We start from the raw sequence: 15,184 nt of genomic DNA on the forward strand, positions 1-15,184 counted from the left end.
GATATACTTTCCTCAGCCCTTAAATTGTTATTCTACATAATTTATCCGAATATTGGTATATAACAACCCACTGCTGATAGACACACTTGCACTTAAACTACAGTCTGAATACCTGCAACAACAGAATCATCTGTCTTCCGGTTTTGGGAAAGAGGAGATTGAGCTGAAGCAGATGCCATCAATTGGCCACCAATTGCACTGCTTCCCAAGCCATCGATGTCTGCCAGAACATTAAAAAACATCAGATTACTATTTGACACACAGATGGTACAAGGAAAGTATCTCCTATTGGCTCTTTGTTCAAGTAAGTGCTATCACTCCTGACTTCTCAGGCTTTTAATTACTCTTTCTGGCAGCTTACTGAAGCCTTGGCATAAACACGAGATGTGGCATCTTAACCAGTGTTTTGTTGAAGAGGGGAAATATGCCACTCTCAGAAGCTGCCCCTCACCACCCTGCTCCCCAAGTTACACAATGAACGGAACTCCCAGTAAAGATATAATGATATTTCTTACGGTTGAGAACTTACCACACACTTAAATCTATGCATTTCTTAGTATAAAATTTTAAATCTTGCTAAATCCTGTATCTAGATGTTCCCAGACCTCAGTCTGAGTCCTCAAGATGCACTGGAATCCTATGTCTTAAAAGCAATTTTTAGGAGACCTGTGTCCATTTAATTTCAACAACAGAAATACAACCCTTTCTCCAACACAATAAAAGATCAGCTTTTCACAGAGAGTTTGATGTTAGGGACACCAGGCTGATTTCTAGCGGCCCCTTTTCCACACACTTCATGTCTATTGTTTTTCCAAAGTGTTTCTTTCAGCTTTTTAGCTCAATAGCTAAAAGTAACACTGAGCTCAGTACAATCAGCAAAAAACTTTCAGAGCAGTGCCCTTATATTACCAGTTAATGGCTCAGTTGAAGCCAGGTTCTCCCTGCATATACTGGTTTAATTACATACACATTAAAGCACACAGCGCATTTTATATCAATAAAATATCATAGCCATCGTGTTGTCTTTCAACTGACACAATTTGATTTTTTTCCTTCAAATGAAGCTAAGGATTGTTTTTAAGCATTTGTTAGAGGTGCTCCAGGTTTTCAGTTTCTCTGTAGTGCCATTTGGCATATCCCTGGCATAGAACAAATCTGAAACAAGGGGAGTCCAATCTGTGGAAGGTTTTCAGGATCAGATGCCACTATTCATATTTGTACTGCACCACAGGCACACTGAAATGGCTTTGCTATGACATCAAGAAAACAGCAGCCTTATTGCTTATCATTAAGTCTACCAGAACTGAAGCTGACAGAAATAAGAGATGTTTTGATTCAACTAACAAAACTACTCTCCCTGTCTCCCACAGACAGGTTTGATTTTTTTAAACCCACACTTCAAAAGCATTCTGATAATCCAAACCAAACATTTAAGTACTTGCCACAGCTAAGTCTGGTTCCTTCTCTATTGACAACTTCATGAAGCACCACATTTTGTATGTAATGCAATGAAGCAGTGTGTCATTGCAGCTTGTTTTAGACATGTTTTGAAGTTAGCCTTGCCACCACAATATAGTACTGACCAGTCAGCATGCTGATAAGTGGAAGACTGTGCTCCTCAGGGTTTCCCCAGTATCCGGCTTCCCCCAGCATGTTCCTTTCTAGCACCTGGTGGTACAGTTCTTCAACCCAGGCCTGGGAAAATACCATCAACACTCCACTGGACTGGACCTGCTTCATGAACTCCTTCTGCAGAGAACCATAAAAGCCAGATGTAAGACAACAGTAAGCCCCACAACATGGGCCTCAGTCACTAAATCTACTCTGAGTAAGGGACTGCAGAAGTAGAAATGAAGTTATGCAAAGATAAGAATTAACTGAGGATTGAAATAATATAATTGTTAAGGTTGGAAAATATCTTTAATATCATCAAGTCAAACAGCAGTGAACAGCACCACCACCATGTTCACCACTAAACCATATCCTCAAGTGCCATACGCACACACTTTTTGAACACTTTCAGGGATGGTGAATTTACCACTTCCCTGGGCAGTCTGTTCCAGTGTTTTGAAAGCCTTTCCATGCAAAAATTTTCCTAGTATCTAGTCTAACCCTCCTCTGCCACAACTTGAGGCCATTTCCTCTCATCCTGTTACTTGTTACCTGGGAGAAGAAACTGATCCCCACCCCACTACAACCTCCTTTCAGGTAGTTGTAGAGAATGATAAGGTCCCCCTGAGTCTCCTTTTCCCCAGACCAAACAACTCCAGCTCCCTCAGCCACTCCTCATACAACTTACTCTCTGGACCCTTCGCCAGCTCCACTGTCCTTCTCCAGACATGCACCAGCACCCCAATGTCTTTCCTGAAGTGTGAGACCCAAAACTGAACACAACACTTGAGGTGCAGCCTCACCAGTGCCGAGTACAGGGGGACAATCACTTCCCTGGTCCTGCTGGCCCCACTATTTCTGATACAGGCCAGGATGCCACTGGCCTTCTTGGCCACCTGGGCACACTGCTGGCTCATGATCAGCCAGCTGTGAACCAGCACCCCCAGGTCCTTTTCTGCCAGGGAGTTTTCCAGCCACTCTTCCCCAAGCCTATAGTGCTTCACAGGGTTGTTGTGACCCAAGGGTAGCATCTGGCACTTTGCTTTATTGAACCTCACACAACTGGCCTTGGCTCATTGATCCAGTCTGTCCAGATCCTCCTGTATGTGTCTCTACAGCAGAGAACGACATGAACAAGGAGCTCTCCCTTTTCCTATCACAGTTAATGCAAACCATAATGACAGTTCTTGCACAGTGACAATAGGACATGCTGATCTCTCACTATTTTCACAAGGTAGGGGTAAGATCTCAAATCCAACAAAAAGAGATGGTGGTACCTAACTCTGCCTTTCCAGCAATTGGGCCCTTCTGCATGAACACTTATCACAGATGAACTGGTGTCCAATTATACATCAGAATGATCTCCAGAAATACTTTGGTCACGCTCAGGCCTACTGTGCACAGTGATGCCCCTAAAGAATGTTCTGAGCTGCGGGTTTGCACTTGCAGTAGCTGCAGAACATACCAGAACTAAGGATGACGTTAAACTCCATTTGTTTTTGAGATGATCTAGATTATAAATTCTCTTACACTGGAAGCTCAGCAATAATGATACATTTTGACATAATTTTTTTGTTGTTGTTCCATATATCATAATTTTTTTTCTTTTTAAGAAAACTCTGAAACAACTTCTCTTGGGCAATTTAGTTGAAAAACACAGATTCATGTTTAAGAACTCTTGTAGGCTTCAAAACAATTTTTAAAAAGCCCAAGAAGCTGAGGAATTTGAGGTGCCACGAAAATAATAATTTCACATTATTAAAATCTAGTTATTTTCCACTTTAACTTCTCATGCCTTCAACTATGGAAATACAAATCAAGTATTAAGCAACAAATTTGTCATCAGACTCAAAAGTAGTGGCAAGATGAAGGTATGTTTATGCCCATTATCAAGAGACAATACTTGCTATATCACATGATGCCAAGGAAGATCTATTCTGAAAACAGTTCATCCATCGAAATGACTGCAACTTTAATGACAATCAGTAAGCAGCATTCATTCCTCCACATTACAGAGAAGCTGTGTAATTCAAATGCACGACATTTATCATGCAAGATTCATAAGCAGTCTGGAGAACGCTTCATTTGCAATTACTATTTCTCCACTTAGCAAGCAGCCTGAAGGCTTTATGTGTGGGCTGGCTTATGTGAAGGGAAGCAAAATAAATCTTCATTTTTTTTTTAAACAGTTTTCCCATATTCCCCAACTCACCAGCAACACAGGGGCTTGGGTAGGCTTCTTCCTGTAGTAATCTGAGTTGGCCAATTTTAGGTTAAGCAGCAGAGTGTAATGTGATACCACGTAGAGACTGTCTGCATTCATCAGGGTCTGGAAGTTGAAATTTAGGTTTCCCTCAAATCCTGGTGAGTGCATCATACCTAACAAAAACACCATGTGAGCTCTCACATTTTACACAGATTTTTCCTGGAAAAAAATATCAGAAAGTATTCCTAGCATTTTGGCAGCAATAGATTGCTAGAATAGTTAATGAGTCATCAGTAAAAATTACTAAATGTACTAGAACAGGGAACAGAAAAATAAGTGGTTCATCTAGAATGCAGTGCTACAAGACAAACCGAACACTCCAGTCACAGTCCAGCAAAGTAACATGCTAAATTTGAAATACTCAAGGAGCAGCACCATTCATTGGGATGACTGCCAGGTACAAAGCAAAGGGCAGGATACATCTGCAATGCCAGCTGGAAAGGTGAGGTGTGAAGGGGCAGACTCAAGGTCTGTGTATTTAACTGAGAATATTTTACCAAATGGTGCTAATGAGGTTAACAGTCCTTTTAACCCCCCCAGTAAATCTGTTCTGGCTAAATCAGTTGTTGGATGGGGACTGGAGTGCTCAGCACCTTGCAATCAGGCTGTAATCATCATTCTCTCCATGGCCTAGAGGTATGTGGACAAATACCTGGGGCCAAGCTGGCTGGAACTTGTTACAACTCCAAGCCCTACTTAGTTCATACAAGACCTAATTTGTAAATGGCTGAGCACTTTCAGTTCTGTCAGACCAAGAAGACACCTGTAAGCACTCAGTAGTCCTGAAAACACTACTGGTATGAAATGACTGCCTACAACCATGTGGCACAATCCCTTCTTCCCATGGATGGCACATACATTTTCCTCTGAGTTAGCTGACCTACTGGTAGAAAAACATAAATCAAGTATGAGCAACACCTAATTGAATCTCCATGATCTATAGCCTGAGCCATGAAAAAACAAGAAATATTAGATCCCCCCACATGACTCACAGTATTTCATGGTTTTCACATCAACTGTGAAACCCATTCACATAATGTCAATTAGTGAAGATCAAGGAGTAAGCTTTATCCTAGAGGAACGTTTGAAATGAAACAAAAAACAGCTTCCAAGGTTAGTTACATGATGAAGCAAAGCTGTGTCATTTGTTAACTGCTGCAGTGGTTTACCGTGAATATACTCCTCCCACCATAAAGCTCACACCTCTTCTTAGACAAAATACAACAAACCATTAACATTAAAAAAAAAATCCACACACAGAAAAGAAGCAAATGTTTTTCTTGCCTCGTGAGGGTTTGAAAGCTCTGTGCTGCTGCCTTCTCGGACTTTCCACTGTCGTCACTTTGGGGGCGTGGATAAGGTGAGTAACTGTTTGAGGGTGGATTTAGAAAGAGAGTAACTGTTCCAGGGTGGGTCTAAAAGATGAATAGCTTGTTCAAGGGAGCAACCTTTGTGGAAGAGGAGTGATAGGGCTGGCTACAAACCATACCCACACAGGCTGGCATGTACTTGGGGTAGATTTCTCATGGTGAACATTAACAGAGAATCTTTAACCAAAACTGCAACCACGTGCTTGAAAGTAGCCTGTGAGTAGCTCTAGTGATTTCATCGCTGAAGGCAAAGAGATGAATCTTAATACTTTGTTGGATGGAGGATCATGATATTGATGTGGCTATCTTATCTCTCATTGATTTGATGTCTTATCTTTAAGACTAGAATCTGCTAGAGTAATAAAACCCTCAAGGTAGAGAGGTATGTAAAAGAAAAAAAAAAAAAAACACAAAAAAGCCCACTCTACTTTGCATTAAAATATTTTAAAAATTGTGCAACAATACAAGACTACAATTAAAAAGGAAGGTGTAGAACTGCACAGAAAAGTGGATACTACATATTAGTAGCATCAAAAAGTGCTCAGGAAAAATATGATCCCCAGTTTCCTCTAAAATATGGGGAAATAAACCGCATTTAAGAGATTCTGAGATCTCAAAAGCAGAAGATCAGCTGATGTTATCAACAGAAACCTTGCCTTTAAAAACTATTGAATCAAAACTGAAAAGAGGTGCTAACTTATTCCTAAGGTGTTAATTTAGGAGTTAACCAGCTTACTTGCAAATCTTAATTTCACTATAACTCTGTTTAGCTGACTTCACTTTTTCAATGCTTATAGTCCCATGGCAGTGCCTCAAATTCCTACTTCCTTTCATTGCTTTTCAATCCTATGAAAACATACTAATATTGCAGTGCTATCTAAGAACCTAGTTTGTAGGAAACACTACTAAATCGTATTTTTCCCAAAAAGTGTAAGAGAAATTGGGAAATTAAATAAAGCAATTAAATAAGGTCTCCCAGAAACGCAAAAATATTGCTTCTGTTCTGACTGGTCTCAGAACTGCACCTGCTTCTTTTCTCAACTTGAATTTTAAAAGATATTCAAATTTCCTAATGTATTCTTCAAGAATTACACATGAATAGATGTTGTATATACAAGGAATAGGATCAGTCCTTCTAACTTCATCACCTAAAATTTGTGCCTTGAATTGCTGGCGCTAACAAAAGACTCCTGAAATAAGGACCTCAATGTCGCTTATAGACGCAGATCAGATAGGTGTCTTGGAAGCTCTCCAAGGGGTGTTCCTACCCCCTGACATTTGTTTTAACTTTAGTAAGTCTCTCTCTCTAACAGGTCTACAAACTCATGGTTCTCTCACATACACAGGAACACAAGTTCTCGCCTCAGGAGGACTGATGGACATTCGCTTAAGATCTGATGTACAAGTTAAAGGACTGTTTCAGCTGGATTGAGTCTCATTCCAGGTATCCAACTGAAACATGAACCACACAGATCTTACGAGAGCACAAAAGTACAACTCTGCGTCAGCCACATCTCCATGAAAACCCCAGGATACCTCTTCTAGGATGTCTTAATACAGTAACTTGCTGCTCTACTTTTCCATGATTCCTTAATGAGTGGCATCTTCTAAGAGTACTTCACCAAATCCATGTGGAAACATGGCGTACATTTTTAAAGTACAGATTTAGCCATGTGTGGCTTTCTTAGGAAAGTGAAAGGTCTCTCTCAACAGTCTAAGTCCAAGACTAGGTATCTTTTTAAGAGACATGTACAAACCACAAATTATGGATTTAACACAATAGTTGATTTATATTCTTCCATCTTTCTCACTGTATTAGTCATAATGGCATTAATGCCAGCAAAAAAACCTATGCTTAGCCTTAAAAATCTGGAAGTCTCCTAGGTCCACATCTTCCAATGGTTTAAAACACTCTAAAAAGACTTAACAGACAAAACAGAAAAGAAACAGCATACTCATTCATGCATGAGGGAACAGGTGCACAAAAGTTTGAGCTAGAGGTCTAGCACTGGTCTTTCAGCATAAACTCAAGATCACTCTTCTTCAGGTAAAAGAAATCCTCATGACAGAAAGGGCATTCTTGATTGCCTCAATTAGGAAAGTAACATTATTGCCTCCTTTAGGGTATTTCCTTTCTATAATATAAAATGGCTAATGTTTCTTAAGAATACCATCTGTCATATTCCTGAATTAGAGCTTAATTGGGCAGCATTTAAGCAGGATATCAGGAATATCAGCTTATTTGCCCAGCTTCATATCTAAATTTTGCTGTATGGTGATGGGAGGCAGCCCTTCTGACTCTGTATGAGTTTAATGTGAGGGAGCACAAATGAATGAAGCAATGATTAGGAGAGGAGCAACAGGAATGGCAATTGCGGTAAAGTAAGTTAAAGAAACAGAGAAATATATTTTAGCAAACATTTCCACTTTGGCCACTGTCAGGAGAACAAAATGCTTCTGAATATATATATTTACACACGCTTTAAATATACTATCAACAGGACAAACTAGCCTTTACATGACTTTTTTCTGTTTGTTTGACAAGCCAAGATCCCAAAGGTTCTAACCATGAAAGAACTGAAGGTATTTAAACTCTTAAAAGGCAAGATCTTAATTTTTCACTTTATCTGGGCTTTGAGCTTTGCATTTCCTGTTGTATTAGACAACAACACTAAGAAAAACAGAAGAGTGAAGAATAGTGCCTCTCCTCTTTTCCTATCCTTTCAAGAGCTTACTGCTGTTATCACCTTTTTCGTGAGGCTGGCATTATTAACAGTAATGCAGTGATGTACTGAGGTACTTAAATCTCATTCAAAACAGGTGATGGTATTCCCCACATCCCTTTCATGCTAAAAGGCAACCCCAACCTCTTTAACAACAGCATGTGCAAATCTTCTCAACAGATCTTTACAGACATGGGAAGAGGTATTTTACTACAGAAAATTTCGTTTCTTTATCGAGGATGTAATCCAGAGCCTGTCAAGAGTCAATGGATTGACCTCACTTTGAATCAGTGACTGCATATTCAATTTGCTTTGCCCTAAATGAAGTGTGTTGCTGTGAAGGAATGTATTCTGTAAAGCCCAAACCTCCTTATTCTGGATATTCTCCGAAGATAAAATCCTACAGGAGACTCTGTGTACAGTGCTGTCAGAGTGTGCATGCTGGTTAGACAGTAAGTATTTGCTTGCAAACCTGAGCAGAATGTTGAAGAGAAGCTCTGCAGTGCTTCATCCACTTCTTCTATGCTGGGAAGAGCTATAAGCTGAGGAAGGAGAGCTTCGAGTGACTGGATAAACAGCCGTGCGCTGTGTTGGTCTGCTTCTTGGCTTTTCAGCAATTTCAGAGAGAGAGCAGCAGTACGTAAGGACCTGTGACCTGGACAGTCCCGTGGTGTCTGCTCCTCATCAGCCAGGGAGCAATTGTCAGAGCCTATGTCTGAGACATCAGACCTGCCTGAATCCTTTTCTGCTGCCATGGAATACTGATCACATGAATCAAACTCAGTCCTAGAAAGGTCCTGCTCATCTACACTGAAGTTACTTTCACTGTATCTGGATCCATAGGACCGGGTCTTGCAATCAACTGATAAGAAATTAGTTATGTCTGGATAGACTATGGTGTGGCTTCTTTGAACAACATCTGGCTGGTCAATGGTTTCTGACTCTGGTTCTCTGTAATGAATCTCTTTGCTTTCATGTCCAGCTGGAGATGGCAGTGAGTTTTTTTGACTTTCTGGATTATCCTCTGGAGTTGTCTGTCCCATATCCCCTTCCAAAGTAGTCTGACCAGTGTCTGTGGTAACGCTAATGCTAATATCAGGACTCTTCTCATTTCCTGATTCCCAGGCAGGATTTTCTGAGGACAGGATGCGCCTCTGCCACCTGAAGTCAGCATCATTGATTTCCATGGAGTCCCTGCTCGTTTCAGTCCCATCCTTCAATTCTTCTAAGCGCTGGAGCAGCAGCTGGACCTGCTCTTCACTGAGACCCCTCCCTTGGCTCAGCTCATCTAATGCTCCAAGCAGGGCAAAGACGCAGGACACAGAAGCATAACATGCTTCAATACCACCTTTGATGCATGCTTCCGTCATCCCGTCCATGATACTGCAATCAATACAGAGTTCATTTAAGTGATGCAACACCTACAAGGAGCACATCCCTGTCATTCAACACCATCCCTCCATAACCAGGAAAAAAAATGAAGTGAACTTATCCTATAGGACTACTCCCAAGAAAGACAATCAGTATTAGAACAAATTATTAAGTATCCCATGCAAACATGACCATTCTGTAAAGGGAGTGCCAAAGTGCCAACCAGGGAAACAGTTACTATGCATTTATACCAGCACGTACAGCATGTTCTCCCTTAGAGACAAGCACTTAAACTGTAAAAAAAATCTCAGCACCCAAATGAACTAAATTTAAAGTGATCTGTGTCCTGAAAATGATTTTGTCTACAAGATACGATCTTTACAAGAGCTGACTACCCTTCTTGCTCAATCTGACAATGTTTAAATTTTCTCTTATCCCCTTTGACTTCATCTTGGAAACGTACCTCCAAATAAACACACAGTTATTTCATTGCAAGTTTAGGGACCCACAGCCAAAAATTTCCAACTGTAAACCAACATATTTGGGTATTTTTAAAAACTCCATAACGTAGTTATCTATGCCTTTACAAATAGGCCCAGAGTGATGACAAACCAGTAAGAGCTTTTACCCCTTTTCCATTTTCACAGCTTATTTAACCATGGAGATACCCTGGCTCATATTGGGTATGCTCCTGAAGGTACAACTGCTTAAGTGTCCTGCGTGCACAGGTTTAAGAGAGAAGAGGCTACGGGAGGAAACAAAGCGTACAGCTTGAGAAGATCCAGATGGGACTTCCTTTTAGAAATAGACCTCTTCTTGGATTCTGACTCAGAAGAGCAGGGCCCTGCCAAATCACAAAGCTGACGAGGACTGCCAAGTATCTGAAAGAAAAGGAAACAGAAGTAAGTAGAGGATTATCTAAGCATTATTTAAATACAATAAGTAAGTCATAATTCTATCAAGCATTAAACCCGAGGCAGCAGTGCTGTAACTTCTCAAAGCAAAGGAAAGCAGCACCCTGATGTTCTATTTATTAAAGCTACCGTTCCTGTTTTTAAAAGCAGAAAAGCAAACAGAGAAAAGCAGAATATTCAGCAAAAATCACATACAGAATGCTCTCTAATGCTTTATATTTTTGACTGAATATGTTTCAATTGATATTGCACACAAGAGAATTTTTATGCCTAAATAAACATTTTGCACTATAGCTTATACCAAAGAGAACCTTTCTCTTCAGTCACCTATACAAAATTATAGAGCCATGCAAAGATAGGCATTCCTTCAGACTCAACCTGCCGGGTAGCACCTTGTTAATGCCCACCATGAAATACAAGGAGAAGGCATTACAAACGAGCACGTATTAATAAGCCCAAAGAGGTAACAGATACATCCTGCAGGAAACAACATTAGACTAAGCTTTTCCTAAAACTTCAGTTATCAACTATTTAAAACTAGAGAAAGACAAATGAAAGGATGACTGCTAGTTCAGACAACGGAGTGGGTGGCTGTGTGGTATTAAGAGAGAGCTTCAGAAACAGAACAGCCTAGGTACGCAGAAGTTAGAAGAAAAACTCTCTAAGAGATACCACTGTTCCTACAAATTACGTAAGTTGCCTTGTGTTACACAACATGAGAAGAAAGCTCCCATGTGGAATGGAAGAGTCCATGATTTCAGCTGGTGCTCAAACAAGTCTCACTGTGCTCCAGTTCTAGTGCTCTCAGAGGCACTGGGCAAGAGGCCAGAAAGGACTGGTCTTGAAATGGCTGCTTAAGCCATTAGCAGCTTCCTTGTGGCTATTCAAAAAATGCTCAAAGAAATTGTAGTTCAAAAAAATGGCAAGTAATCAAAGCATATATTCACCTTAATGCCTGGAAACTATATTGTGAGGATGAATGTTTCCTTCTAGCAAGAGCAGAGAGTGGGGAAGGATGCCAAAGAAGCTGCGAACTGGTTCGTTATACTCTATCTCACCCAAAAGAGCAGTCATGATGCAGTGATAGGATCTGCTCCATGCAGTACCACAGCACGAACACTGACGGAGTTGCCACAGTAACTTGCATTATGGAGAAAAATAGAGCTATTATGGCTTCATAAAACTAAAGATATTTGTCAGAGTGGTGTTGATGTAACAGCTCTGCTCAGAAAGGACGATTTCAACATCCCTAGGTGGGAAGGTTTAAAATGGATTGGTATACACATTTCAGCAACATTTACTGTTAAATAAACATTTTGCTTTACCTGCCTGGACTTGTACATGTGATTATCCTACCTCTTTCATAATTTTGATGGCTTCTACTCGATGTTGAGGTGGTGGGTAAAGCAAAATCCGGTGATATAGAGACTGTAGCACAGGCTTCATGGATTCCACTGACCCCATCAGTCGAACCAGTTCTGCTGCAATATAATATATGGTCCGTGCAACGGGCCCACTAAGGGCAGGTGCTGTGGAGGAGCAACCTGAACCTCGGCCATGATCAGAGATCCCTGAGGAAGGTGAATCAGCCTCAAGACAGATGCTGCTGTGGGCAGAGGTGATAGTTTTGTCATGGATTGGATTTCCCAAGATTACTACTAGGGCTGGACACAGTTGCTTCCTGAGAAAGAGAACAGCAGCAGATGGTAAACAGAAAAAAATAATCTCACAAGAACAGATTGAAAATAACCCATGATTAAATGAGATACACACTCTTGTTTTAATGATCAGTCAACAGCAGTGTTTAGACAGAACAACAAATTATGCCAGGCTTTTTTCATCTCCCAAGCATCAGCATGATAGTACATATGGAAATACCTTTGGGTGCTTTAGAAACATGATTGCAAGGTAGAAATTCCAGGTTTCTACTGCTAAGCATCTCTTCTTCAGTCCAACTCAGGAGCTGTAAAAAACCTGACCAAACAAGTACTAATCTATGTTAACTAGAAGACCTAATTTTCCACCACTGAACTGCATGTGCATGTATTTTAGTAAGCACCCTTAGCTGTGAGACTCTGTTTTGCTGGCTTTTGAAAACATAATTAAAGCTGTCCACAATAACTCAAAGTGTGCACAATAACTACTCATATGCCACTATACACTAAATAATCAACTGTCTTTCTGCATGAGCACTCATGTTAAGTGATTCAACACCAGCAGATCACTCTTCTTTGGCAGAGCCAAAGCCAACTCAGCACTTTCCTCCATTAGCTGTTATTCCAGCTTTGCACTCATGCACTTGACATTTTACGTCAGTCTGCAAGACCTTAATTTATGAAGCCAAGTGCTGCATTAGAATGAGTCCCAAACTTGGTTTTCACCCATGCCTCAGAGGTTCAAGCTAGTGCCTAGAGCAAGCACCAAATGACAGGTAACGATTTGTAAATATATCCTCACAGGTAAGTACATTTTATTTTCTCAAGATTTTTATGCAGTCCAGAATTTTTGTTGCTTCTCTTTACATGATTGCTGAAGCAGCTTGGCTTCCTGAAGTCACAGAAAGAAAAACAGCTCTAATCAGAATCAGATAATGACTTTGAGTCTGCTTATTTATTTCTCCAACCAGGAACATTTCAAATCACATCAATTCACACTTATTGTTTAAAGAAATGTGCCTGTCTCAAAGTAGGTGTAATCACAGGTTGTAACACCAATATATTCCCCAAACATCTTAGTCCTATCAAAGTGTATCTGTATCAAATTATGGAGAACACTGTCAGAAGAACAGAGGTAAATCTTCTCTGTCCACTCCCTTCTTTATCTTCTGTTGAGAACTGACGATAAAGCACCAGTCAGAGAGAAAGCTGTGTATGTGCATTTAGGCAACGGCTCATTTAAGAATAACAACAGCTACCAGTTGGGATCAGAACTTCACCAGACTGGTAATGTTTGGTGTGTACTTATACTACTATCTATTCAAAACGATGTTTGCAGTTTAAACTGTTTCATGCTTTCCTAGTGCTTTGGGTTTTTTTCCTCCCACATAAGCAGGTCGCTGGAAGGATGCATATTCCTTGGCAGCAATGCAGATTAAGAAGTCCCTGAAGAAGCCCTGGTGGGTTGCCCTGCAGGTACACAGTTTCAAACACCTGCAGATTTGCATCATGAACTGGATCATCAAAATGATGCAGACTTAAAATAAAACAGGAAGTGTTTTCTTTTAACCAAGATCATTTCAGTGACCTTGCTTATACTATGGCCCCACAGTCAGTCACATAAGCATAAACAAAGGGTTGGGTGAAATTCAAAGGCAGAAACTTCTGAAGTGGATTTTTCATGAAAAAGAGAGTTCTGCTCTTATATTAGAGCTCTAAGAGGCCTCAGCACAGGGTCCCTGTGCAACACTGCCAAGTGTTATCAACCTGAAGACCTCCCATTCCAGCAGCCACTGATGTTCCTGGGACAGCAAAGGAAGTTATGGGTACCATTACATATTCCATCCTTAGAACTGGGCCCAGGTCAAACACTTCAGTTTCAAAAATTACACAGTACAAGAAACACCTTTGCCATTAACAGTCACATATATCTTTCCTTAATACAATCACCTGACAAAGTCACAAGATGGGCATGGGCTGCAAGGAACTGCATATTAGCTACATTCTTGCTTTATTACTATGACTCAATTATCCACAGGCTATAAAAACTCCACTATTTCAAATAAAAAGAAGGAAAAGGATTATTTAAGGTGCCCTGAGGTGATGGTATCAAACAATTTAGAGGTAGATAGGAACACTAAAGACATCAAGCCTTTCTGGTGAAGTGTATAAAAAAGAGAATTTCTTGATTAAAGGGGTAGCATCATGAAGATTCTTTAGCCTCAGCCCTTACACAATGCAGGTCATAAGCATTTCTGGTCACCAGCCCATCATTTGACATTAATTTTGCTTATCTTCCTGTGTTACTGTATCAGACCAGTAAGAATATCTACAGAACACTCCTATGACAAGCAGAATATCTTTGTGTTTAATGCCACACACAAATCCAAACTAGTGCAGAAAGTATAATAGATTTTCTCTTCTGGATAAATACACTGGACTTCATTACAGGAATTCACTACCACGATTTAACGTGCTCACTAAGCAGGAGGTCCTACTCAATCTTATACAAAGCACAGAAAGAACTGACAGTAGGTTAACATCAAGCTCTGCTCACATCTGGAGGCTTATTACAGGTTTGTTTGCATGGCTGGGGGAGAAGGTCCTTTTATATTTACAAACTTAGTATTTGCATTAGTCTTCAGAAGTACTCACCATATTAGATCAGTGAATCCTTTGTGCTGGTGCATGCTGGGAGAGAAGCTGTTTAACATGGAAAGGATGCACTCCAAGTAAAGAAGCTGAAGTTGCCGATTGTCACTGGCAAAAAGATCCCATTCACATCATATTAAAACAAAGATTATTTAATTTTCTGAAATAACTAAGTTCACTTGAAAATTATAGCATATTTTACAGTATTTGATTTATTTTGCTTCTTTTTATCCATTTATAATGGTGTGATCACCATCATCCCATTTATTTTGTACTGGCCACATGCAGTGATCTGCTACTTTAAAAAAAAATCTCAATGAAAAAAAGAGGAAGAATAAAACAGAAGTAACTACTCAAATTCAATCTAAACTTGAGAAGGTAGGAAGCCTTAAACAGAGGAAAAGGAGACGATAGAGGATTTTGAACTAGTCTAGTGTCTTCAGAGAATCCGAAACACATTTAAGCTGCTCTCTTCTGGTTATTTTTTCCTCCTCTCTTGGTGATAGCCACAACTGTCAGAAGTCAATGTCTACAGGCAGAAAGTTGCATGATAACATAGCTACCTTTCAGGGCCTTGCCAGGTACTCTGTCAGAACCATAAATATAAAGGAAACTTCATGAG

The 15,184-nt window shown here is 40.2% G+C and overlaps 1 protein-coding gene across 5 annotated transcripts in view; it reads right to left on the reverse strand.

Annotated features, from left to right (window-relative positions):
- Positions 1 to 15,184, reverse strand: part of ARFGEF3 (ARFGEF family member 3) — a 90,822-nt gene that overhangs the window by 34,977 nt on the left and 40,661 nt on the right. For 3 of the 5 annotated variants that reach the window (XM_032681927.1, XM_032681924.1, XM_032681923.1), the window contains 8 exons: positions 14,566 to 14,670; positions 11,612 to 11,936; positions 10,110 to 10,222; positions 8,443 to 9,353; positions 5,162 to 5,245; positions 3,824 to 3,990; positions 1,584 to 1,749; positions 113 to 220 (listed from right to left, as the gene is read on the reverse strand). In XM_032681927.1, coding sequence (XP_032537818.1) covers positions 113 to 220; positions 1,584 to 1,749; positions 3,824 to 3,990; positions 5,162 to 5,245; positions 8,443 to 9,353; positions 10,110 to 10,222; positions 11,612 to 11,936; positions 14,566 to 14,670 — 1,979 coding nt within the window. The remainder of the gene's footprint in view (positions 1 to 112; positions 221 to 1,583; positions 1,750 to 3,823; positions 3,991 to 5,161; positions 5,246 to 8,442; positions 9,354 to 10,109; positions 10,223 to 11,611; positions 11,937 to 14,565; positions 14,671 to 15,184) is intronic. The other 2 variants (XM_032681926.1, XM_032681925.1) reach the window with 1 other exon arrangement.

Source organism: Chiroxiphia lanceolata, chromosome 3, assembly GCF_009829145.1.
Source record: "Chiroxiphia lanceolata isolate bChiLan1 chromosome 3, bChiLan1.pri, whole genome shotgun sequence".
Taxonomy (NCBI): domain Eukaryota; kingdom Metazoa; phylum Chordata; class Aves; order Passeriformes; family Pipridae; genus Chiroxiphia; species Chiroxiphia lanceolata.